This window comes from Camelus dromedarius, chromosome 33 (genome assembly GCF_036321535.1).
Source record: "Camelus dromedarius isolate mCamDro1 chromosome 33, mCamDro1.pat, whole genome shotgun sequence".
Taxonomy (NCBI): Eukaryota; Metazoa; Chordata; class Mammalia; order Artiodactyla; family Camelidae; genus Camelus; species Camelus dromedarius.
Genome location: NC_087468.1, coordinates 9,065,840 through 9,089,126, shown reverse-complemented (window position 1 = coordinate 9,089,126; position 23,287 = coordinate 9,065,840). Strand labels below are relative to the sequence as shown.

The following is a 23,287-nucleotide window of genomic DNA, read 5'->3' as shown; positions in this document are numbered from 1 at the left end:
GAGGCGATTGATCAATTATTTTGAACAAATGTCAAATTTCTTTCCATGAACAATATTTAAAGAGAATTCTCCTGCTCTCTATTTACTAGACTAGTCCATTGTGTGAAAAATAAAGTGGCATTGACACAATGTTTTCATTTCTTGCTGGAAAGTCTTGGGGGAGGGATTGAGTATATTTATAAAGTAATGGGAGATATATTTTTAAAATGTGCTGGTTTTGGTATCGTTTTAGCATGTCCCCACTGTCTTGTTAGTACTGAGTGAAGACAGCAGCGGCTCAGGATAGACTGGCTGGCTTCAGATCCTGACTCTGCTTTTTAGCTGGGGTCCTTGGGTCGGTCACTTCCCTGGTAGAGTGAGGCTGGTAATAATAGTACCTTCACGTCCAAGTCCTGAGGCTTGGTCCGCGTGAGGGGTTTAGCATGGTGGTACTCAGTGAGCACTCACTGAGTGTTGGCTCTAATTACACTTCAAAGATGAGTTTTGTTCCACAAGTGGTACCAAAGGGACTTGTTCTAATGAGAGCTGCTTCTATATTGTTGACCTGGGGCTCGAAGTTACATAACATCTCCAGGCTCCCCGAGAAACACTGAGGCTCAGGCCTTTACCTGCTCAGGTGCCTCCTCTGTAAGTGGCATTTGAAGGGTGTGGGATGCACGGAGGAGCCCCGATGATACATGCAATTAACCTAAACCGCACTGAACCTTCTTCCTTTGAAAGCTTTCCAGCTTCTCATCAAATTTGAGAGCCTTCCTTTTAAAATGTCATTTAGACGTCACAGCCCTAGGATTAGGTTTTTATTTTCACCTTTAGAAGCCTTTGTAGTAAGTCTCAAGCCTATTTTCTCAAACAGACTATTTTAAGATCCCTTCGTAGACCCTGCCCGTGAGATGAGATGGTCACGTGGCGTTTGGGCGCACACAGGTGCAGTCGGAGGGCTGGAGGCGCTGGCCGGGCAGGCGGCAGGCGGCAGGCAGTGGGGACAGGGCGGTCTTGACCTGCAGGTGCGTCCCTGGTCCAGGAGCTCAGGTAGCACTGACTCCGCCTCAGGCCTCTGTAAGTGGCAGGCAGAGCTCAGCGTTAGTGTGAGTGGCTGCCAATACCAGGCTTCAGAAACAATCTCAAGATTCGGGGGTGACCAAGGAGGATGGCTATTTCCACCCCAAACCGTGCCCCCAGAATACTCTTTGCTAAATAGTGCCTATATCTCGTAAGTACTTTATCAGAATTCGTTGTTTATCTTCATTGTTGTTACTACAGCGTGAACCAAGGGTCTCCTACCTCAGGGACAGTCTGACACCTAACCTACTGTGAGCAAAGTGTCCCTGACTGGGCTCTGAAACCTCTCTCTCCTGCATCAAATTAGTGATTAGAGTTTGTGACTTGATAGATTTCTCCTCTCTGAATTTTAAAAATAACAACAGCCAAGAGCTCTGTCACTGATGGCTAGATGTCTCCCCGCCCTCTCTGTTAAGTGAATGGATGGGGAGAGATTCAGGGCTATTGGGAGGCAGGAGTTTTATGGGCCAGGCCATTCGTCTTATTAGAACTCAGTTATATGACCATACCTGATTGGATAGGAGGCTGGAAAATGACCTAGCTATGTGGACTGGAAGAAGCAGATTTGGTGAGCCTCTGCTGTAACAGAAGTATTATCTCCGGAACATGAGAAAACTGACACTCATAGAAATAAAATACTTGCTTAAAGTCTTTCACTAAGTGGCAGAGTCAGAATTCAAACCCAGGTTTACATGGCTGCCCACCCTCACAGGCTCTCTCCCGGGACACGGGATTAGAACCTTGGCCGGGGTCAAGAGTGAGATGGGAAGAGGGTACAAGGTTGAGTTGTACACGAAGTTACAGAGCTACAAATCCTGCCACTTCAGGCCTTGCCTCGTTAGGTTGCGGTGAGCAGAGTGAAGCGGGAGCTCACCATGGCCAAGGAATGCGGGGACATATATGATTTGGGGCCAAGCAGGGATCTGGATGAATTGGGGGAGGCTAAGCAGGGACCCAATCCCACCTTTATTGGAGTTTCAGATTCTTTTCCAATTCACCATGCTTAGACTCTCTGGCTTTCTCAGTCTTTATGAATGTATGTATCTTGTGTATCACAATACCAGAAAGAAAAACATTTCCCTGGCCCAAACAAACCCCATTCAGAGACTTAGAAAAATTCCACTTCTGGAAAAATTTATTTTTCGCTCAATTCTATGATCTCTTTGCTGACTCCTGGTATTTCAGTTTCATATTAAAACCATCAATTTGTTTTGAGAGATTAAGTCACAATCAATAGAAACCCCGAAGGCGAGGCAGTAGGACCTACTGAATTTATATCCTCAGCCTTTGTCTTCCAGACATTGGTGAAACGGAACTTAAAGAATTGGTGTAATAAAGCAGAGCGCCGGGGAAGAGGCCTTCACTACATGGCAGCTGCCAGGATGCCAGGGTGCTGGGCAGCCGGGTGGTGGAACACCTGAAACTGGAGGTTAAGGAAAAGAGGTGGGATCCTGTGGACCGGACTGCCCAGAAGAGGAAAGAGGGAGGGTCTCAAGGGGAGGGACCCAGGGCCTGCAGGAAGGGAGGATATGTGGGGCCGCCCCGGACAGCGGAAGTGAAGACCCACACCTGCTGAAGAGACACTGGGTGAGAAGACAAGGTAAGTGGTGGAGACGCCATTCCTGAACATTCCTGTGAATATTCTCTGAAAGGATGAGAAGGAGTGACTGGAACATGAAACAAAGAGCTGCTTTGAGATCCTTCTGGCTCATGAGTGTGCGAGTGACTTATTTAAGGATGGGCTGGTCTGCTTCCTCCTCCCTGGGGCTCAGGATTCTGTGGGGCTACACTTCTCTAATCCAGGTCGGTGAGCAGATTTTCATCAGGGACTCTGTTGACCACACAAATTTCCCCTGACATTCCCCTCTGGCATCCTGTACTCTACCCTGTATCTCCATTCTCTTATCATTCCCGATTTGATGTCTGTCTTCTCTCGCAGACATTAAAGCACCGTCAGGACATGAGGGCTCAAGGCAGGATCCCAACCGTCCTGGTCAATGCTACGCATACGGTTCTTAACACATGCCCAATGTAGAGTAGATACTCAATTAATTCTGTAAATTGAATTTCTGGGAGGCCCGCTGACTTGTGAAGATGCTAATGGAGAGACTGAGATCTAATGCAGTTGAGATCCTGCCCAGGTCATCCAGAACATTCCATGGGGTTCAGAGCCTTCTCTGGCCTCTGCCTGCATCACCCTCAGGACTTTACACCGGGCACCTGATCTACTGAGGCCGTGAGCACCCCACCGCCCCCAGCTAATCACTACTCGCTGCTTAGTCTCACCACCCAGCCCAGCACCTTGGACATTCAGATTCCTCAAAACAGCCCAACCCCATGGGCCTGTGCAGGCCCCGCATGCGTGGTCCCTGCACATGCCACCAGCTGATACAGCCTCCACTGAAGAGAAGACAAGAACCTGCTGTCCTGGAAGCCTCCCCTTCTTGCCTTCCTCTGCATCGCCTCCTCTGCCTTCTTCTCCCTCCTCCAACACCACCCCTCTCTCTGGGCTCTGCAGACCTTTGCATCAGGATAAAGATCCCTCTTTATCCAGTCTCTCCCTGAACGCTGAACCTCCATCTGCTTTCTCTTCCCTGAGGACCAGGGAAAGGGTAGGGGTAGGGGCTGCTCAGTGCCCAGCACACCGGGCATCCCCCTCCACTTCACTCCAGTAAGTGTCCAGGCTGACTGTCCTCCATCCTTCCCCGAAATGCCACACTTCTTGGCGGCTCATTTCTTCTGGCTAATCCATCCTGCCCCGCCTCAGTCCTGTCATCCATAGACCTCCCTGCTGCCACTCCCCCACGCCCCTGCTTCCCTCACATCCCTCGAGGGATGGGGCAGTTTGTTCATGGTCCTCCCCTCCACCTCTTGTCCTGTCCTCCAGATCAGCCTCAAAGAGTTCTTGACCTTCTCATCAACATCCATTGTCCCCCCACCTCAGCACAAGATTCCTGAAGATGGGGTGGGGGCAATGGGGGTATTCAATACCATGTAATAGCCTATAATGAGGAGGAATATGAAAAAAATATATATATAGACACACACACACATATAAGTGTGTGTGGGTGGGATTGAATCACTATGCTGTATGCCAGAAATTGACAAAATGTTATAAACTGACTAAATTTTGAAAAAAAAGACCCCATGTCCAAATACAGCCACATTCCGAAGCACTAAGGATTAGGACTCCAACATATGAACTGAATACCTTCCTTTATTCAGCACAGGGCTGAGGAGGGCCCCTGGGGAAGGGGGGAAGGTGGCCTACTTCTGGAATATCACCTCTTCCTCTTTAACAGCACCTCACTCCTTGGGCACTGGGTCCGGGAATGACAGTGGAGGAGAGGTGGTAAACATCCGTTTGCCTAAGGACCAGCAGCTGGTGTCCTCTGCTGCTTTTCCTGCCAGGATTTCCTGGTCTGGGGCTCTTCAGGAAAGGGCCCCCCCATGAGCAACTCAGACGTCTGTCCTGAGCAGCCTTCCTGCACAGCTACCTGCGAGCTGGTCTCTCCACCTCAGCAGAAGCCTCAGTGTCTCTTAAGTGCCAAGACCCCTCAGCATACACCTAGCCCTCTTTGAGTGTATCAGGCACAGAGATTCGAGCCTGGCTATTTCTAGGCTCCCGGAGAACTTGTGTTTCCTTGGCAACCAACTGATGGCTAGGCAGGCTGCTCCAATTCCTGCTCGGGGGGCACAGGGGCAAACTTGCTCATCTACTGTGTCAGCAGACATCTAACTAGTCAATAAAATGCAGAGGCAGGTAGCCCGCATCTTTGACAGTCCAGGGGTGGTGTATGATCCCAACTGACCAGCTGTTCAGAACCAGAGGGGTTTAGTTCCCTCTGGCCTCTGTCTGGGCTTCAAACACCAGTTACTAGACAGCAGGAAAAGTCCCACTCTCTTCCCACCAAAATGCTCACTGCCAGGGAGCAGTCAGGGTCCAGCATTGCTTGTTCATCCCATAAGGACTATGATCCTGGGGAGTCTAGAGAAGCCAGCTAATAAGAGATCAATGCCAGGGATGAGGAGCTGAATATGGGAAAATCTGAACCATATTTGAAGACTGGCTACAATAACAATTTCTGAATCTCCACCTTCTCTCCCTACATCCTTCCATGACTCATCTTGATATCTGAAGTCACTCATTTTTCGGGGCTCCGTAATGGACTTGTAAGCACTAGTGGGGCTTCAAAAGTCATGAGACATGACAAAGGAGCCTGTGTTCACTATTATAAAATGGACTCTAGTTTCAAGAAAGAAAGAAAGAAAGAAAGAAAGAAAGAAAGAAAGAAAGAAAGAAAGAAAGAAAGAAAGAAAGAAAGGAAGGAAGGAAGGAAGGAAGGAAGGAAGGAAGGAAGGAAGGAAGGAAGGAAGGAAACACACAAGCTCTGTTTCTTTTCTGATGTAAATTTGAGCCAATAACAGATTTCAGGGAGAACTTTGGTGATAGAACCACATGGTAGGAACAGCCCTGGACTTGGTTTCAGAAGACTTTGTCGTTGTGTTCCTCCCAACCCCCCATCTTCTGTCCGCAACTGGGAGACGTTGAGCAGTAACCCAATAAAAGGAACATATCTGCTGTTTCACCTGGTTGCTGTGACCATACATCATGTTATATTTATTATGTGTTTGAAAAAGTTTTAAAAACCACATTCCATACATAATTTAAAAATGGCGGCACATCCTGTAACAGATGGTGGTAGTGGTGATGATCGACGCATTGACAGCAAGCAGGATATTATCATCTCCTGAGGTTTCAGAGGCCAAGTCTGGATGGCCTTTGATGTACAACTCCCTCCCAGCAGCCTCCTCTAGAGGAACACATGGTTAACGGCCAACGTTACCCCAGTTTGAATAACCAGCACCAGAAGTCATGGCTTGTTAGGGCAAGACGTCCTTATACTCTTGGTCTTGCATGTATACAGTGATCTTTCTGTTCTGAAAGGAACGCAAAATTCAAGCAAGAGAACTTCCTGTTTATTATCTCATAGGATGTGCCTAACAAGTAACCACTTAGGTTAAATCCAAACACATTTGTAAGGATAATCCATTCTCAAAGGTAGTGATGCTGACCTATAATACTTTACACACTCTAAGCTGAGACAGGGGCTGTGTGACACTGACGGCCAAGAGTGTGATCACCCCCAAATCAGAACTCCTAGGTCCAGACCTTCAGTTTTTCCACCAGTTTGTCGAGAATGTGCTCTGGAAGGAGGTAGGGAGGACACCGTCATGGTGATGGACATGAAGGAACTCATCCCATGATCTCCTCATTGCTGTGTACAGCCAGCTGGATGGGACTGGACTTGATCTTGGCCATAGTCACCCTGCTCTTGGTTTGCAGAGCCTTGTTTCCAGCTAACTCCAGCACCAGGACCAAGGGGCAGGGTAGTTTGGTGGCCACATAGCCGGGCACCTCCATGTTCACTCTGCGTATCCTGCCCCCTTCCAGGTAGCTGTGGATGTGGCCGTGGGGGTATACTGCTCTGCTTGGGAGGGTCTGCTTCTCTTGGCTTCTGGCTCTTTCTAGACACAAGGGGACATGACTCGTAGAAAAGTGACTAGAGGTAAGGAGTCAATGAGGTCAGGCAAGAGTCCTTCAAAAACATTCAAGCCACCTGAGGACACAATGATAAACAGTCTCGTCATCAGGGATCCCAGGGAGTCCAGCCCGGAGAGGTCCCATCACGTGATGCTGCAGGTGCCAGACGGAGGTGTGCAAATGTATCTACTGGACCTGAACCAGGTCCCCGCAAGACACAGGTGGAGGTGGTTCCTGTGCCCCACAGCCTTCCCCTCCGTGTCCTTAGTCATGGGCTTCACTGCTTCTCCCTGAGCTGAGTGATTCAGGTCACAGCCAACTGCAGGGCTTTCAGAAGTACCTGCACTGCCAGCAGTTTGTGGCAACCAGGTCTCCTGCTCAGCTGATTCTATTCCTCCGTCTGTCGAGGGACGTAGAGCAAATGTTGGTAGCCCTCCCCAGCAAACAGGCACTTCCGAATTCCCTCCCATCTGCTGCCCCTACCAACGGAGCAAACGCGAGAGGCTCCTGGGGCCATTGAGAGTCTCTGTCGCCTCTTAGATGCTACTGGACACAGTATTTTGCTTCATCACTTCCCCTCCATCAGAATCTCAACAGACTTCAGGATCTCTGGTCCCCTTACTCCAGGGTAAGTGACAAGCATGCAGCATTATTAGAAGACACCGAGCAGACTTTAGTCTCTTTGGTCAGGAGTCTTTTCACATTCATGGGAGCTGAGGGGCTTCAGAGCATAGAGCAGGTGCCCACTGATGAGCCCACCCTGTCAGCTGCGGGGACAGGGCATTGGGGGTTGGCAGGTGGGATGGGTGTACCTGCAGGGAGAAGCAAGGACATGGGTTTTATCAAACACTATTCTAAAGGAAGTGCAGCAGAAGGTGCCAGAGCAGCAGTATTTGGCCACTTTGATTCCAGTTCTTGGCAAAACCCAGTCACCACTCATAGCTTTGGGAGTTGACTTAGCTAGGGGGTTCTCAAGCATGTTGTCCTGATGCTTCTAGAAGAAATCTGGGCGAGCATGAGAGGATATTATAGGGAAGGCAACCTCCAGGCACTGAGTTCACAGAGCAGAGACCTTTCTTGCGCTTGGGGGTCCCTGATGCGCCACCACTAACATCCCTCCTACTGGCATCTTTAACTTGTCATGAGCCACTTCTCACTGTCAGAATGGTACTTGTTCATGACATGAAACTCACACAGTGCAGAAACGTAAACAGAAGTCTCCTGTTTCCTACCACCCAAAGAAAACTGTTAATATTTTCATGCATTGCTTCAAAATCTTTTCACTATTTTTAATTTTCAGACTAATGTTTGTGCCAACAATAAGCATATCTGTTACCAGAACTAAAGAACCCACCGACTTGTCTCCCAGCGGAAAACATCGCAATCAGGACACAGTTTCATCACCCGGAGACTCCTGCTTGAGTTGACAGAGTGAAAAGCAACTTGTGTTCACTGAAACCCAGTAGGGCTGCTGCAGGCAAAGATTTTCATTTCTAAACCCTGGGCACATTGCCTTCCTTCTTACAGCCTCTAGGATGCCGCAGGAAGTTAAGATGACATACCTGGGTGTGAGTTAGCATCCTCTTGACACATACATACACCACATTCAATCAGCATCTATGTGGATGATGCCAGGGTCCTGGAACCTTGGCCATAAATGAGACTTAGGTAAGATAGCGGGGAGGAATCCTTCCCAGAACATAACCAATGATGGCAACACCACAAAAGGGTGTAGCAGCCTTCCTAACAAGATGGAGAATGTTAACAAGGTTTGAATCCAAATTCAATCTTTTTTTCAAAGATCAAAAAGGCTATGCACCAGGGCCCTTGGCTTCAGTCAGTTGCTAACTGTGTAGCTGGATTAAGTTACTTAAACTCTGGGAACCCCAGTTTTTCACTTGGAAAACTGGAGCTAATATCTGTTCTACTGGGTTGCTTTAAAGATCAAATAAGAAATGAAGTAAAAATGTCTGCCATATAGTAACCACTCAAATGCTAGTTTTGTTTTTTCTAAGTATCATCACATAGCCAGGCTGAGCCCTGGAAAAGACAGCCGTACATGTAGAGAGATTTTATCAGGCAAATAAGTGACCCTCCCCAGTCACCTCCCCACCACTGATTAACATATGGAATGGCTTGGCCAGAAATTTGTTCTAGTGACTTCAGTCATGGTTCTGCCTTCAAATCAGAGATGTATTTAAATCTGTGCTTCTGAAATGTGCTCAGACATCAAAACCATGTTCAATACCCTTAAACTGGCAGGTAATAAAATATAAGGTCAAAATATTCGGTAAGGATGTGGGCAAATTTGAAAGCATGATGAAACCAATTTTATTATGTCAAGGATGTGTATGTGTTGTGGAGAATTTCTAACTCAAACCTACAAATTAAGAAAGAAAAAATAGTCGCAGGGCAGGGTAGAGGTTAAGCACATGGGCTGTGGAGCCAGACTGGTGGGGTTTAAATCCCAGCTGGGCTACTTGCTAGCTGTGCGACCTTCAGCAAGCTACTGAATAGCTCTGAGCCTCAGTTTTCTTGTCTGTAGAATGGGCTAATGGAACCTTTATAGATTATCGTAAGGAATAAATAAATCAGCACATGGAAAGCACGCACAGTGCCTTAAACTCAGTAAGCATCAGCTGTTGTCATCAAAGGCTGATGCTTCTGGGGAAGGGGTGATTGATCTGTTTCCAATTTAGAGAAAGTTCTTTGAGATCTTTTCCTGAATGTAGGTTTGAAGGGAGTGAAAGTTAGGACCCGGGGCATACGATGTCTCTGAAGCAGTGGTTCTCACCCTGGTGTCCATCAGAAACCCCTGGGAGGAGGGCTTGTTAAAGTGCAGTTTCTGATTCTGTGGGCCTGGGGCGGAGCCTGAGAATCTGCATGTCTAACGAATTCCCAGATGGCTCCGATGCTGCTGGTCAGGACCAGGCTCGTTTCCTCACAGGATGAGGGGTAGACGGGTGGGAGCTGCGTGGACTTTGCTGGGAAGGAATCTAAGTCCCACGACAAACACAACCTGCAAAGAAAGATCTAGAAGGGAATGACACAGAAGTGCTTGGGGCCTGGCCCTGCAGCCCCTCTAGACCACTTCTGGAAAGGACTGGTCTCTTCTGGAAAGGACTAGTCTCTCCACATGACCTTGAACAATCTCCTCAGAGGCTGAACATTCAATTTTGGGTTTCCCTGAGAGCCACAGGGAGCTGCCTCTCGCTGTTACTATTTCGCAAGTGAGCTGCCTGGGGCCAGCTGCTGCTGGAGAACTTGCTGTCTTTGGCTCAGGGACCCACCAGGCCAGTTGTACAAATATGGGGAGACGTACAGCAAATAGCACAAACCCCACAGATCAGAGCTTCTCCAAGTTGACCACACGCCACAAACACCTGGGGACCGTGTGGAAATTCAGATCACCGAGCACCCCCAGAACTTTGAATTCAGCAGGTCTGGTGTGGGACCCAAGAACGTGCATTTCCAGCGAGCTCTCAAGGGCTGCTGCTGCTGCTAGTTTTGAGAAGCACTGCTCCCGGTAAGGAAAGGACACGTGGGACAACTTGTTGGGGGCGGTGGTGGCGGCAAACTCCTTTCACCGCCCTGCCGAGGGCTTGCCCGGGAAGCAGCACCACCTTAGACAGGCATGGCCTTTCCGGGCTTACAAAGTGCTTAACTTATCACGGACGTTTTACCATGAAGCAGCTGGAACCCAGTAAGTAGTGCAAGTCTGTGACTTGTGGCCCAGCCTCCTTTCCGTCCCGCAGCACACCCAGGTATGAACAAGCACGTGTTCAGTCAGTCGCACCAAAACAGGAGCACTTTGTTTGTTTTTATTTTGCATGACACTAATATATGTTCCTTTGTGCTGGGTTCCTCTGTTGCTGATCTACCTGAGAGGAGGCTTGGATTCCAGAAACAGGTTCCCACACCCTCTGCTGTGAGTCTTTCCAAGCAGTATGATTAGGGCAGAGAGTCTTGTTTTACTAGAAAAGGTTGGTACTCTGAGACAGGGGCTCTCAACCCAGGAGCTGGCAGTGAGGTCAGAGAATTGGTTCAGCAGCAGGGCAGGGGAGCCAAGCAAAGGACGGGCTTCATGAAGGAGGAAGTGAGCAACTGAGTCCAGTCTGCCAAGGGCAGAGGATGAAGTGCACAGGGAATGAGCTATTGGATTTCCCCCGATGTGGGGGTCCAGGGAGACCTCCACAAGAGCCTATTGAATGGGTGAACCAAAGCCTGACTGAAGTGGGCTGAAGAGGGTGGGGCGGGTGTGGGTGGAGACACTGAACACAGTCCTCTGGGAGCTGTGCTGGAAAGCAGCTGTGGAGAATGCCTGTGGTTGGAGGGGAATGTGGGGTCATGGAAGGGCTTTTTTGCCTTTGACACTGGAAATATTTCAGCACGTTGTGTGTTGAGGTGAATGACCCAGCTAAAGCTGGGAATGAGGAAAGGATTTTAACAGCAACCACTCTAGTCAGTGGAGAATGGAAAGCTTAGCATTGTGTCAAACACACTTCAGACTAGTCTGGGTCCTGATTTCTGCGGTAGTCCAGGGAAAATTCATTTAGTTTGCTGCCGGATAAGTAAATAAACAAATGTTTTAAGAGACCTATAACTGTGGGAAGGAGTTAATCTTAGGAATCCTTGTAAATAATTAAATCAAAGCTCCTCGCCTTCAAGGAATCCTTTGATTCACTTTATAGCAATGGTTGTGTATATTAGCAATACCTGAGGCTCTTTAAGAAAATATCAATCCCAGCTCCCATCTCCCGAGATTTAATTTGGGGATGGAGCCCCAAGGTAGCTGCAGTTTTTGAAGGCTCCCAGGTGGTTCTAATGCATAGTCGAAGTTGGGAGTCCTTCACATATCTTAGAGATGTGTAGGTCTGTATTATCTGTGTCTGCTTGGTTGCCAGAAGGTGGCAACCTAGCTCAGGTGTCCAGGGAGGAAGACTGCTTTCTTTTCTTTTCTCTTCTATTGGCTTATAGTCTGTTACAATGTGTCGATTTCTGGTGCACAGCATAATGTCCCAGCCATGCATATAGGTAATATATTCATTTTCATATTCTTTTCCATTAAAGATTATTACAAGATATTGAATATAGTTCCCTGGGTTATACAGAAGAAATTTGTTTACCTATTTTTATATATAGTGGTTAACAGTTGCAAATCTCAAACTACCAAATTTATCCCTTTTCACCCGCTTTCCCCCCTAACCAAGATTGTTTACTATGTCTGCGAGTCTGTTTCTGTTTTGTAGATGAGTTCATTAGTGTCCTCTTGTTCTTTTTCTTTTTCATTCCACATGAGTGATATCATATGGTATATTTCTTTCTCTTTCTGGCTTACTTAGAATATCTCCAGGTCCATCCATGTTGCTGCAAATGGCATTATTTTATTCTTTATTATCTCTGAGTAGTATTCCATTATATAAATATACCACAGCTTCTTTATCCAGTCACCTGTCTATGGACATTTAGGTTCCATGTCTTGGCTACTGTTTTCCCAGACTGACCGAGACTGCTTTCTTAACTCAAATTCAGAGTGCTGCGTAGGCAGAAGACTGGGGCCCAACACCTGTATTTATATTTTACAATTCAGATTGCTGATTTCTACTCAGTGCCTCCTGTGTACACTTTTTCAAGTATGGATCCCTGAGGTTCAACCAGGTGAAAAGGTCTTTTCCCCTTGCTTCTGTCTGTTGTGATCACTGCTATAACCGCAGAGCTTAGAATAGTACCTGATACGTAATAGGCTCTCAAGAAACGTAAGTCTTAGGAATGAACTGCCTTATACGACACTGAAAGGATAAGTGAATTCCAGGTAACCCTGTATCATTTTTTATGGTAACACTGGATCACTGAAACGCTTTTCTATTTCTGACTTTTTGGGCCGAAACCTCTTGGACAGGATCGGGTCTGCGGCTGGAAGCGACTCACCACGAGGTACCTCCTCCACCCACACCACGGCTCGGAGGCCGAACACCTACCTAATAAGGTAGCGCCGGGGCTTGGCTGAGCGGCACACGAACGCAGCGTGGGCGTGCCCTGCTTCGCGCACGCGCAGAGCTTCGGCGCCGGCTTCCAGAGAAGCGGGCGCAGACTCAGAGGAGAACGCACCGCCCCCTGGCTCCGCCCAGCTCGCTTCTTGGGGGCGGGGTCAGGGCCGGGACGGGGAAGAGGTGGGGCGGTGGCTGCGCGCGTGCGCGGAAGACAGCTGAGGGGTGCGGGCACGGGGGCCGGCCCTGCTTGAGAGAGCTAAGAGAAAAAGAAAATGCAGGTGAGCGAGTTCAGGGCGGTGTAGGGGGCGCGACGCCTGGAGGCGGCGGCCGCTTGTCTGCGCCGCTGGGTCCACGCCGACGTCGGCCTGTCCCGGCAAGCGCCCCGCGCCACGGGGACGCCGGAGGCCGCACGAGGCGAGGCCGGCGCAGGCGCAGTGCGGGAGGGCGGGCGTGGTCCTGCGGGTCCCCGGGGCTGGGCGTCCCCGCCTCGTGTGTCCCACCCCCCGAATCTCGTCGCTGGGGCTGCCTTTCCCTGAGGTCGGCTGCCCTGGGGCCTGTGAAGGACTCGCCGGACCTCACCTGACGCATTTGCTTCCTGCTTGTTAACTCCCTTAGAGAGCACCTGCGCAGGTGTGTTAGGGGCCCCTTGTACGGTGGTGGAAGCAGAGGCTCGGACGAGGGAGGGTCCCGCCTGGGGGTCCCAGACCTAACACAGTAGTGGAACCTGTGTCCCCGACTCCACCTGGAGCTAGGTGAGGGGTTACCACACCCTCCCCTCAACTTTGGTGTTAGGTTGAGGTGCGCTCCCTTTGGACTCTTGGCTTCCAGAGCTCAGCCTGAAGGTTTCGCTGCCCAGTTACGTTACGTCTTAAAGTGGAAAAAACCCAAATCCCCCGGTTATATCAGGAATTTACTAGTGGAGTTTGACTAAAACCCAAGGAAAAGAAAAAATGAATGAAGACCCTGGAAGTAGATGCTTTTATGAGAAAATCTGTGACAACTAAATTTTGTCACTGTTGAGGGACCCTCCTCCAGGGTAATTTTGCTGCCTCCCAGATCTCACTGTGGCCAAGAATTCTGGTAAGTGGTCTCTGGCTCAGTGGCAGAAAGGAAACGGAGTTACTGTGGGTTGGTTGGGGGCTGGAGAGCATGAGCATCTCCAAATACAGCCTATCTGCCACCAGCCGGACACTCTGAAATGGTGAGAGGAAACTCCAGGGCTGCCCTGGCCTCCTTTGCATTCTCTGTTCTTCAGGTGCCTGCTTAAATTGTCACCTCTTCAGAGGCCTTCCCTGCCCACCCTGTGGAAAGGATTCTGTTGGTTTTCTTTTGCAGTATCTCAGAAAGACCCAGGATGAGGAGCTGGGGCAGGAGCCTGGTTATCCCAGTGTCCTTTCATGTTCCAGACCAGGTCCATTAGCAGTGTTCCACCCAAGCCAGGCAAAGCCAGTGTTTGGGCAGCTGGATTCTGGAGCCAAGAGCCCACTTTGACATTTATCCTGACATTTTCAATCCTAATGTGTTTGACTTGTTCCAGCCTGGCAGTGTCTTCTAAACTTCATGGCTCTCTGAGGCTTGTGAGGATTAACTAAGTAGATCCAGGTAAAGGGCTTAGAAGAGTGCCCAGCACCTGGTACTCAAAACGCGTTAGCTGTTGTGAGCTCTTCCACGGGGTCTCAGTGCTTCCTCTAAGGTTTGGCCATGAGAGAGTCAGCCAGGCTCTCTTCCCTCTGATTCTTCTGTGGCCACTCAGAACTTTGGGATGCTCGACATGTCAGCACTTGGTTGGACCCTTTGCACATGCTGGCCCCTCTGTCTGGAACGTAATTTCCTAAGTTCTCCCTCCTCTGTCTGGCTCCTTCTCACCCTCCCGTGATGATTAAACATCTTCTCTTCTGAGAGAACGTTCCTGCCCATCCTGTGGAATGCAGGCCCCCGGTAACACTCTAGCTTGGCAGCCCATTGGTCACTTGCAACAATTTGTAATACATGTCTGTACTTTCAGTTGTTCACTGCCTGTCTCTTCCTCTCAACTGTAAAATAGACGACGGTAGCATTCACTGTGCTTCCCTACCATCTAGTACAATCATTTGCATATAGTAGGTGCTTAATAAAGATCTGTTGAATGAATCACTCCAAGTCATTAGTGAAAATACTGAACAGAAGCCAAGTCAGAGCCTTGGTATCAGCATTGATGCCAACCTGCACGTCATGTCCTGAGTTTTACCCCAAGACGAGCCCCTAGGTATGGGGTGGCTGAGTGGAGGACAGGAAGATGGAAATAGGGGCTGTGGGTCTTTTAAAATTCTCAGAAATAGGCCACAGAATACTTTGGTTTGAATTCCTCTCCCCATTGCCTTTCCCATTTGGCCCTTTGCCCAACAAGGCGCCCTCCACAGTGGGCTTGGCACTAATGGTGTACTTGGTCCACCTACCCTAGGACCCCAATGCAGACACCGAGTGGAATGACATCTTACGCAAAAAGGGCATCTTGCCCTCAAAGGAAAGTCTGAAAGAGCTGGAGAAGGAGGCGGAAGAGGAGGAGCAGCGGGTCCTTCAGCAGTCCGTGGGTGAGCTCGCTTGCCTTCTTTATCCCGTGGCCATCTGCTGAGGAAACCACTTGCTCAGCCTCTAATCGCTTTGGTAGAAGGATCCTCTGAGCAAGAGTCGGGAGCCGGGGCTTGAAGTGCAGGAGTGGACTGTCTCTGGGACCTCAGGCGAGTCACAGGGTGTCTCTGGCTTCACCTTCCAGGGCCATAGAATTAGGGGGACCTCAGAGGCTCCCTCTGTTCCCACAGTTCCTTGTCTGTGTCAGATGAGCACATGATGATCCTAAAGAATGTAATTCTGAGTGTTGACTTCCAGGCCTGTGATTCCCTTTGGATAACGTCATGGACATCTGCTCAGAGCTTTTAGTGTTTAGTTTAGTGTTCTCCTGAGCTTATGCTGCATTATCTTTGTGGTTGGATTGAGAATATTAAAATAGTTTAATTGGGGGAAGCGTACGGTTTGTGCGGTGTATGGGGTCTGAGGGAGGGATTTTCTTACACATAGCTGTGTCACCTGACTCAGAAGCCCCTGGGGTATTTGTTTAAAAAAATAAAATTCCCTACCAAATCAGGATCTCTTGGGGGATAAGGCCCAGGAATCTGCATTTTAAACCAGTGCTTCAAAGGGTTTCTGATTCTCACCAAAGTCTGAGAACCATTGATTACAGGGGCTGGAACTGTTGTCCCCTGTTGACATATTAGAGCTAATTTAGGGGAGGATTTATTACGAAGCATTTATCCAGCAAGTGTTTATTGAATGATTGCTGTGTGCCAGGCACCACACAGCACAAAGGAGGGGTAGGCATAGAAGGAGGGAAGGAGGCCAGAGGAAGCTGGGCTTTTAGAGAGGAGGCAGTGATGAGTTGGGTCAGATGTGCTCCTGAGTTGAGAACATAGAGGTCATTATTGCCCTTGATAAGAGCACTTTTGGTAGTGACGGGGTAGGGGTCAGAGGACCAAAACCTAATTTGATGTCAAGAAGCAGGAGTATTTATGGCAATAACAACAAAATACAGGCTTTATAGCAGTTGATTTAGAAAAAAAAAAAGCTGCCTACCACTCACAAGAAAAGACCCAGAAATGGATGATAATCTCTTTAACTCTAGGAAGGGTGTGCTGAGGAAGACACCATTGGGTATCCTTTTGTCCCCTTGGAGGTCTGAGACCTGTTAAGCACCTGTCCATGAGTGTGCTTGGAAATCAGGCCAGGTGAGCTCAGGCAAATAACAGCTCTCTTTTTAAATTGGGAAACTTCCTGTTCATATGCTTATTATTGTGGACGTACATAAGGGAGCTGAGCCTGCAGGTGTCAACACATTCTATCTTTTTGAAGCACCTTCAACTTCTTATTACCTAGTATAACACCTTAAGTACTTTTGGTTTTGGTTTTGGTAGGCTGGGGGAGTCTTTTGGTGTTGTGTGCACTTTAGGAGAAAAGTGAAGAGAAGAAAAACAAAATACATGGTTGTTCATCCTTTACACTTTTGGTTTTTTGCCAACTCAACTACATTCAGTGAAAACGTATGAAGATATGACTTTGGAAGAACTGGAGGATAATGAAGATGAATTTAATGAGGAAGATGAACGTGTTATTGAAATGTACAGGTTAGTGCCACCCAGAGGGAGTGCTTACTTTTTTATGTGGCACTGAAATGTGTGTCCTTTGAACCCTCCTACACTGTAGGTGGGAATGTAAATTGGTGCAGCCACTATGGAGAACAGTATGGAAGTTCCTTAAAAAGCTAAAAATACTGCTCCCCCCAAAAAAACAAAAAACAAACAAAACAAAACACTAAAAGTAGACTTACCACATAATTCAGCAATCCCACTCTTGGATGGATATCCAGAAAAGAGGAAAACTCTAATTCAGAAAGACACATGCACCCCAATGTTCATAGCAGCACTATTTACAATAGCCAAGACATGGAAGCAACCTAAATGTCCATCAACTGATGACTGGATAAAGAAGATGTTTTATTTATATATATACATACACATAAATAAATAAATGAAGAAAGGAAGAAAGACTACTCAGCCATAAAAAAGAATGAAATAATGCCATTTGCAACAACATGAATGGATCTAGAGATCATATACGAAGTGAAGTAAGTCAGACAGAAAGACAAGTACTGTATGATATCACTTATATGTGGAATCTAAAAAAATTGTACAAATGAACTTATTTTTAAAACAGAAACAGACTCTCAGAAAACAAACTTATGGTTACCAGAGGGGAAAGGGGGAGGGGGATAAGTTAGGAGTTTGGGATTAACAGCTACACACTACCATATATAAAATAGATAAACAGTAGCGTCCTACTGTATAGCACGGGGAACTACATTCAATATCTTGTAATAACCTATAATGGAAAATAATATAGAAAAGAATGTGTATATGTATAACAGTCACTTTGCTGTACATTTGGAACTAGCACAACATTGTTAATCAATTATACTTCAGTTGAAAAAAGATGTCCTTTGAAAGATTAATAAACCTGGTAAATAAATAAACCTAGAGCTTTATAAAGATATCTCTGTGAAAGGGAGGGTATGTGTATGTGTGTGTATATGTATGTATAAGATGACTCTCCTTCTGTTGTGCAGGCAGCAAAGACTGGCTGAGTGGAAAGCAACCCAATTGAAGAATAAATTTGGAGAAGTTTTGGAGATCTCTGGAAAGGACTATGTTCAGGAAGTTACCAAAGCGGGTGAAGGCTTGTGGGTAATCTTGCACCTTTACAAACAAGGGTGAGCCGATCTTATGACTGTCTTTAAATGTTAATTTGAATTTACATCTGAACATCTCAGGCTTAATCCACATCGAAGTGTTTGTGTGTTTTTAACTAGTGTTTTATTTTGTTGCTGATTTGCGCAAACCTTATTGCCTAATTTTTGCCTTATGACTTAAATTAACATTTGTGACTAATACGAATGCCTTTGTTACAGTACATGTAGCAGGGAAGACTTTTTTTTTTAATTGTAAGTGTGTTCCTCAGTCATTTATCCCTGTAGAGAAACTCTGGCATTTCAAAATTCCACATAATGAATCAGTCTTGTAGGAGGCGAGGGTGACCTTTAGGATAATTGTCCATTGTGAGTGATGCAGTGGACCCCCAGTGTTTCTCACCTCCACTTTTATTCTGATACTGTGGAGTCTAGTGCTTGTGTGGGAGTTGCTTCAAGCAGAAAATACTTTCTGAGTCACACGTTCTAAATCTTGAATGTTCTGTCAGACAGAAGAGCAAGACAATTATCTTTTACCTTGGAGCTGTTTTTCTGACTTACTGTTTGGTCAGATTAAATTGGACTTTGGATTTTGCCTGAACATATTAGAAAGGTTTTTTTTAAATGTTAGTGCATCTTGGCTGGAGCAGCAGAATTGCTTTTGAAGTCGTTATAAGGTTTTACATGGGGCAGATGGTTGAGCTTTATTCTATACAAATTCAGAATCATTGTTGCTTCTGTTTCTATTTTATAGGATTCCCCTCTGTGCCCTGATAAATCAGCACCTCAGTGGACTTGCTAGGAAGTTTCCTGACGTCAAATTTATCAAAGCCATTTCAACAACCTGCATACCTAATTATCCTGATAGGAATCTGCCCACAGTATTTGTTTACCTTGAAGGTGATATCAAGGCTCAGTTTATTGGACCTCTGGTGTTTGGTGGCATGAACCTGACCATGGATGGTAAGGGTCTCTGTGAGATCACGTGAGAGATAGTGCGGGGACGCTTCTGCTGACAGGGGTGCTTGTTTCCCAGACACGGGGTAGGGTGGTTCGTCACATTCACCTTTGCCCCCGTGTGAGATTGTGAAAAGGAAAAAGCGCATTTAGTCTCATCTTGGACGAGTCATTGGGGTTGTTTACAACTGGGCTGTAGTAATTCTCAGTTAAAACAGGGGACAATGGACTTTAAAATGTATATATTAATATTAATGTCTGATGTGTTTTACTTTTCCCTGCAGTTGAATATGTTTTCAGCTGTAGCTCAAGTTCGCATCTTTCATTTCTTACTTAGTTCACGTGAATATATTAGATGCTTATATGTATCTATGTACATATGTGAATCTCTATAGAAATGTTTTCTCCATTGAATAATAGCTTTTAAATTAAAAGTTTATCTAATTCTGCCTCTTAACTCCTGAAAGATATGTTTTTATTTTTTTCTACCTGTTACACAAGGAGGTGTCAAAATGCATAGGCACACGTAACGTGAAAGAGAGCCCCTGAGGCCCGAGGGCTTCCTGCTGAGTCCAGTCCTTTGTCTCTTTAGCGCAATAATATGTCCAACTATGCTTTGTTAGTAGTCTTTAAAAACATATCTTAAAATATGACTTTATATAACTCTTTATGTAAGATACTCAGCTGGGAAAAGTATAAACATACACATACACACACACATAAGTTACATTAGTGTGCATTAATCCAGTGTTCAAAGGCATATGGCATTTCAAACTAAATATATGTTTGCCTCTTAGTCTTTTTGAACAATACCATGAGGGGAGAGAGATCGGTGTACAGTAACAACTATAGTCTTTATTTCTAGAAATCTCATTTGAAGATTAGTGAACTTCTAAAATAATGACTACTGCATATAAATAATGACATTAAATACATACACTTATGTATATATGTGTAAATCTAAATATATTCTTAAGAATCAGAAATGTTAAGAAAAAATTTTTTTAAGGAATTTGTTAAAATTTTATAATAATTGAGCTGGGACCCCTAAAGCTGAAAATACTGATGTTACTCATCTCCATGGATGAAGACTTAATATGACTTCAGTAAAGTTAGTTTTCAGGTTTTAACAGAAGTTTCCTTATTAGGAGAGCATCGCTTTTAAAACAGGCTCTTTGTTGTAAGGGCTCTCGTACAGTTCCTTAGTTCTGCCTAGGGTCTTCTCTGCAGTGGAAAAATACAGCCCTTGATTTTGCTTCTCAAGGTCTCCCATCCATGTAGAGTTTGATTGTAAGAGTGTCGAATGTAGGAACTGAGCCTTTAGTCACTGATTCTTTATTTTCTGGCACTTTTCAAAATGATTATTACTTGGAACAAATGTATCAGTGCTAGGATGTCATCATGCACTGAGCCTTTGACTCTAATAGATTGAGATATTGGACATGAGGTTTAAGAATTTCCTTTTGTTAACTAAAATTAGATTTAACGATTAGATTGCCAGCAGGTCTGTGAAAAGTATTTCCTTTACACGTTTCACACTGAGTTCTTCCCTGGGAAATTGTACAAGCTGAGAAAGTGGTCATTAGAGGCTAGGTTTAGTCTTTGTTTTGTGTGGTTTCTTTTGTTTGTTTTTTTAGTTATCATACAGGTTCAGATGTATGTAATGTCTCATTTGATCTCATCTTCTGAAAAAGTGAAGATATTTTTGTTTTCCTGCTTAAGGGCCTGATTTTTCCCTTTCTTCCAGGCGCCTTATAATTATGTCTCTAAAATTAAATTGTCATCAAATGATGATTGTAGTTTCTGCTTAGAAAAACACTGGCCTGACAAACCTGAGGAGGAGGGCCCCATGCAGACTGTGTCTTAGGCAATTTGCTTTTTCTTTATCGCACAGAGTTGGAGTGGAAATTGTCAGAGTCTGGAGCGATCAAGACAAACCTGGAGGAAAACCCCAAGAAGCCCATTGAAGACGTGCTGCTTTCCTCGGTGCGGCGCTCCGTCCCCGCCAGGAGGGACAGTGATTCGGAGGATGACTGAGGCTGCCGCTCGGGTAACCTGCTGAACTTTCTTGATGGGACAAATCCTCTGAATTTTTTTAAGAAGGAAAAAGTAGGAATATATTTGGGGTTTTAGCCTTTTAATTATGTTTTAAATTTTAAATCTCGTAGATCTCAGAAATAATCATTGCTGGGAATCCTATTAAATGTCTTTGAACTCTCTTTTTAAATTAATAACATTTTCTTAAAAAAATAAAAGCCAGCCATTGGTATGGCAAATGTCTGTGTTTTCCTCACTTGTATTTTAAGTAAGCCGTAAAATTATTGACTCTTTATTCACATAAAAATATAAAAAAAAATATATGGAGGGTTTTTAAAAAATAATGTGAATAAATTATACAGTGGAAAAATAGCAAACTAAGTTTTGCATTTATATTATAATATATTTTTATTCTTTTATAAAGGTAGCAACAGGATTATTAAATAAAATCAAAGAATGATTGAAAGAAAAAAATCTTAATATCCTATTTGGAAGAAATAGGCAATAATTTTTGTGAAACAAACATTGTCTTAGCAATAACAAAAAGATTAATCCCATTTTGGGTAAAATATTTCTTCTGGTTAAAATTTTTTGTCTCAGACTGTTGAGATGTCAGCTAATTTCAATTACTGTAAAAGGCCACGTTAAATTCTTTTTTGGAAATAAATAGATGTAAGCATACAAATAGATCAGCTGTGTCTCAGTCAGTCAGTAAAAAACATAGCAAGATGTTTTATGAACTAGAATCCTCTGAACATTTATCACTTCTTGTCAAATTGGCCAGAGCAGAAAAATTAGGAAAACTGTCATTCCCTAGCATTTTGTTGAGTGATGTCGTCCTCAGTGCTGGTTTGCATCTTAAAAATATGAGTCAGAGAGGGCACTGAGTTCCTTCTGATTATTGTGATTTATTTTTGCTGTAATTCAAAGAACAACAGGTGGCTGTGACCCATTTTATCTGTCAGAAGTGTCCGTGTCAGTGACATGTGTTTTTCTACACACGAGGGCTAACACTGATGATAAAAACAGACTCTGTGTCACAATCTTCCTTGAAGGGTTTTTCATGGAATTCTTATTGCAGGCTTAAGTTTGGTCGGTTCTGTCACTCGTCTGCGGGTCCCATGGGTTTTGTGGGAGAGCTGCCTTCGTTGGTTTTCTGTTGTCAGCTGTCGTCAGAGTGAAGTGCTGTGGTGAAGGCTTGGGTGCGCCTATATACGCCTATTCTCTTTGTACACTTTGATCTTTGTTCCTGTGGAATCTTGTCCCCGTTGTCAGGCTAAGGCACTCAGTTTGAGCTCAGAAGCTCACGTGTCCGTGGACTGGGTAAGTCCTGTCTGGCCACACGGCTCCCAGGCCGCGGGACGCTCTGTGCTCATGCTGACTGGGCTTGATTTAAGGAGGGAGAGGGTGGCATCTCCGTCCTGAGATCAGTATTGTGATTTTGAACTTCATCTGCAAATCTCTACAGGTTGGTTAATTCTGGGAGACTTCCCTACAGCACTTACCATTAATCTCCTTCTGTTTCATTTAGAGCATTTGTGATGTGATAGAGGTGATACAACTTGGCTCTTAAGCATTGAGTCCATCTCAGTCCAGAACAGAAACACATAGTGACCGGGAAGACAGGCAAGCGAGGTGCTGAGTTCGTCTTCCGGTGTTCAGAGGACGGGGTTACAGGGAAGGGCGTTAAGCAAGTACTAGGTAACCCTTTCTTTAGTGATTGGTGAGAAATGGTTCCAGGAAGTAGGGATAGAACGTGACTGGGAGAAGTTAAGTGGGTAAGACTATAGAATTGTCCCTCGGTATCCGTGGGGATTAATTCCAGGAGCCCCGTGGGGCATCCGTGGGTGCTCAGGTCACTTGTGGCTGGCTCTTCAGGTCCGCAGAGTGGCTTTACCCCATGGTTGGTTGAATCCGCAGATGTGGAGGGCTAACTGTGTAATCAAATAACAATTGATTCTTCCTGATTTTCCTTATTTTGTGGAGGAGAAGAAGGGTATAGTTAGGTCGCACAGACCTGCCTCACGCACACCTGAATCCACACTCTCACGTGCTGCGGTTGCAGACAGTGGCTCCCCAGGGGGTCTCCTTCCCCAGGTACCTCAGAGAAGTAGTCCTGGATGCAAAGGCCCTTTATGAGAGATGTGAAAGGGGTGCTTAGGAGGGGGTCCTCTGTCTCTGATGCCTCAACCTTTTGTCATTTATCACCTCCAGCTTTCAGTTCAGTTTTCTTCTGTAACAATCTCAAATTTTGACAGTTTTCAGGTGTGACAGGCCAAATGTGTTGTGAGTTGTGTTGCCTACTTTAGAAACATGTTCCTATGACAGTGATTTTGTCCTGCTTACGGGAATCAGTTGTTATAAATAAATACAGCCTTTTTGACAGGTGGCTTTCGACACGCATTCTTGGTGTTTGTGTTCACACCG

At 45.8% G+C, this 23,287-nt stretch overlaps 2 protein-coding genes across 2 annotated transcripts in view; both read left to right on the top strand.

Annotated features, from left to right (window-relative positions):
* RPL31 (ribosomal protein L31) overlaps positions 1-23,287 on the top strand; it is a 311,008-nt gene that overhangs the window by 949 nt on the left and 286,772 nt on the right. The gene's annotated exons all lie outside the window — the stretch shown is intronic.
* On the top strand, positions 12,750-23,243 carry PDCL3 (phosducin like 3). Its single transcript, XM_031441095.2, has 6 exons — positions 12,750-12,872; positions 15,035-15,164; positions 16,658-16,748; positions 17,747-17,890; positions 18,621-18,829; positions 20,718-23,243. The coding sequence occupies exons 1-6, from the start codon at positions 12,867-12,869 to the stop codon at positions 20,858-20,860; spliced, it is 723 nt and encodes a 240-aa protein (XP_031296955.1). The 5' UTR covers positions 12,750-12,866; the 3' UTR covers positions 20,861-23,243.

Bases quoted from the DNA above. Each gene is read 5' to 3' on its own strand.
- PDCL3 (XM_031441095.2), top strand. The intron at 17,891-18,620 runs GTGAGCCGATCT...TCTATTTTATAG, and splicing joins TTGCACCTTTACAAACAAGG to GATTCCCCTCTGTGCCCTGA. The intron at 18,830-20,717 runs GTAAGGGTCTCT...TTTATCGCACAG, and splicing joins CATGAACCTGACCATGGATG to AGTTGGAGTGGAAATTGTCA.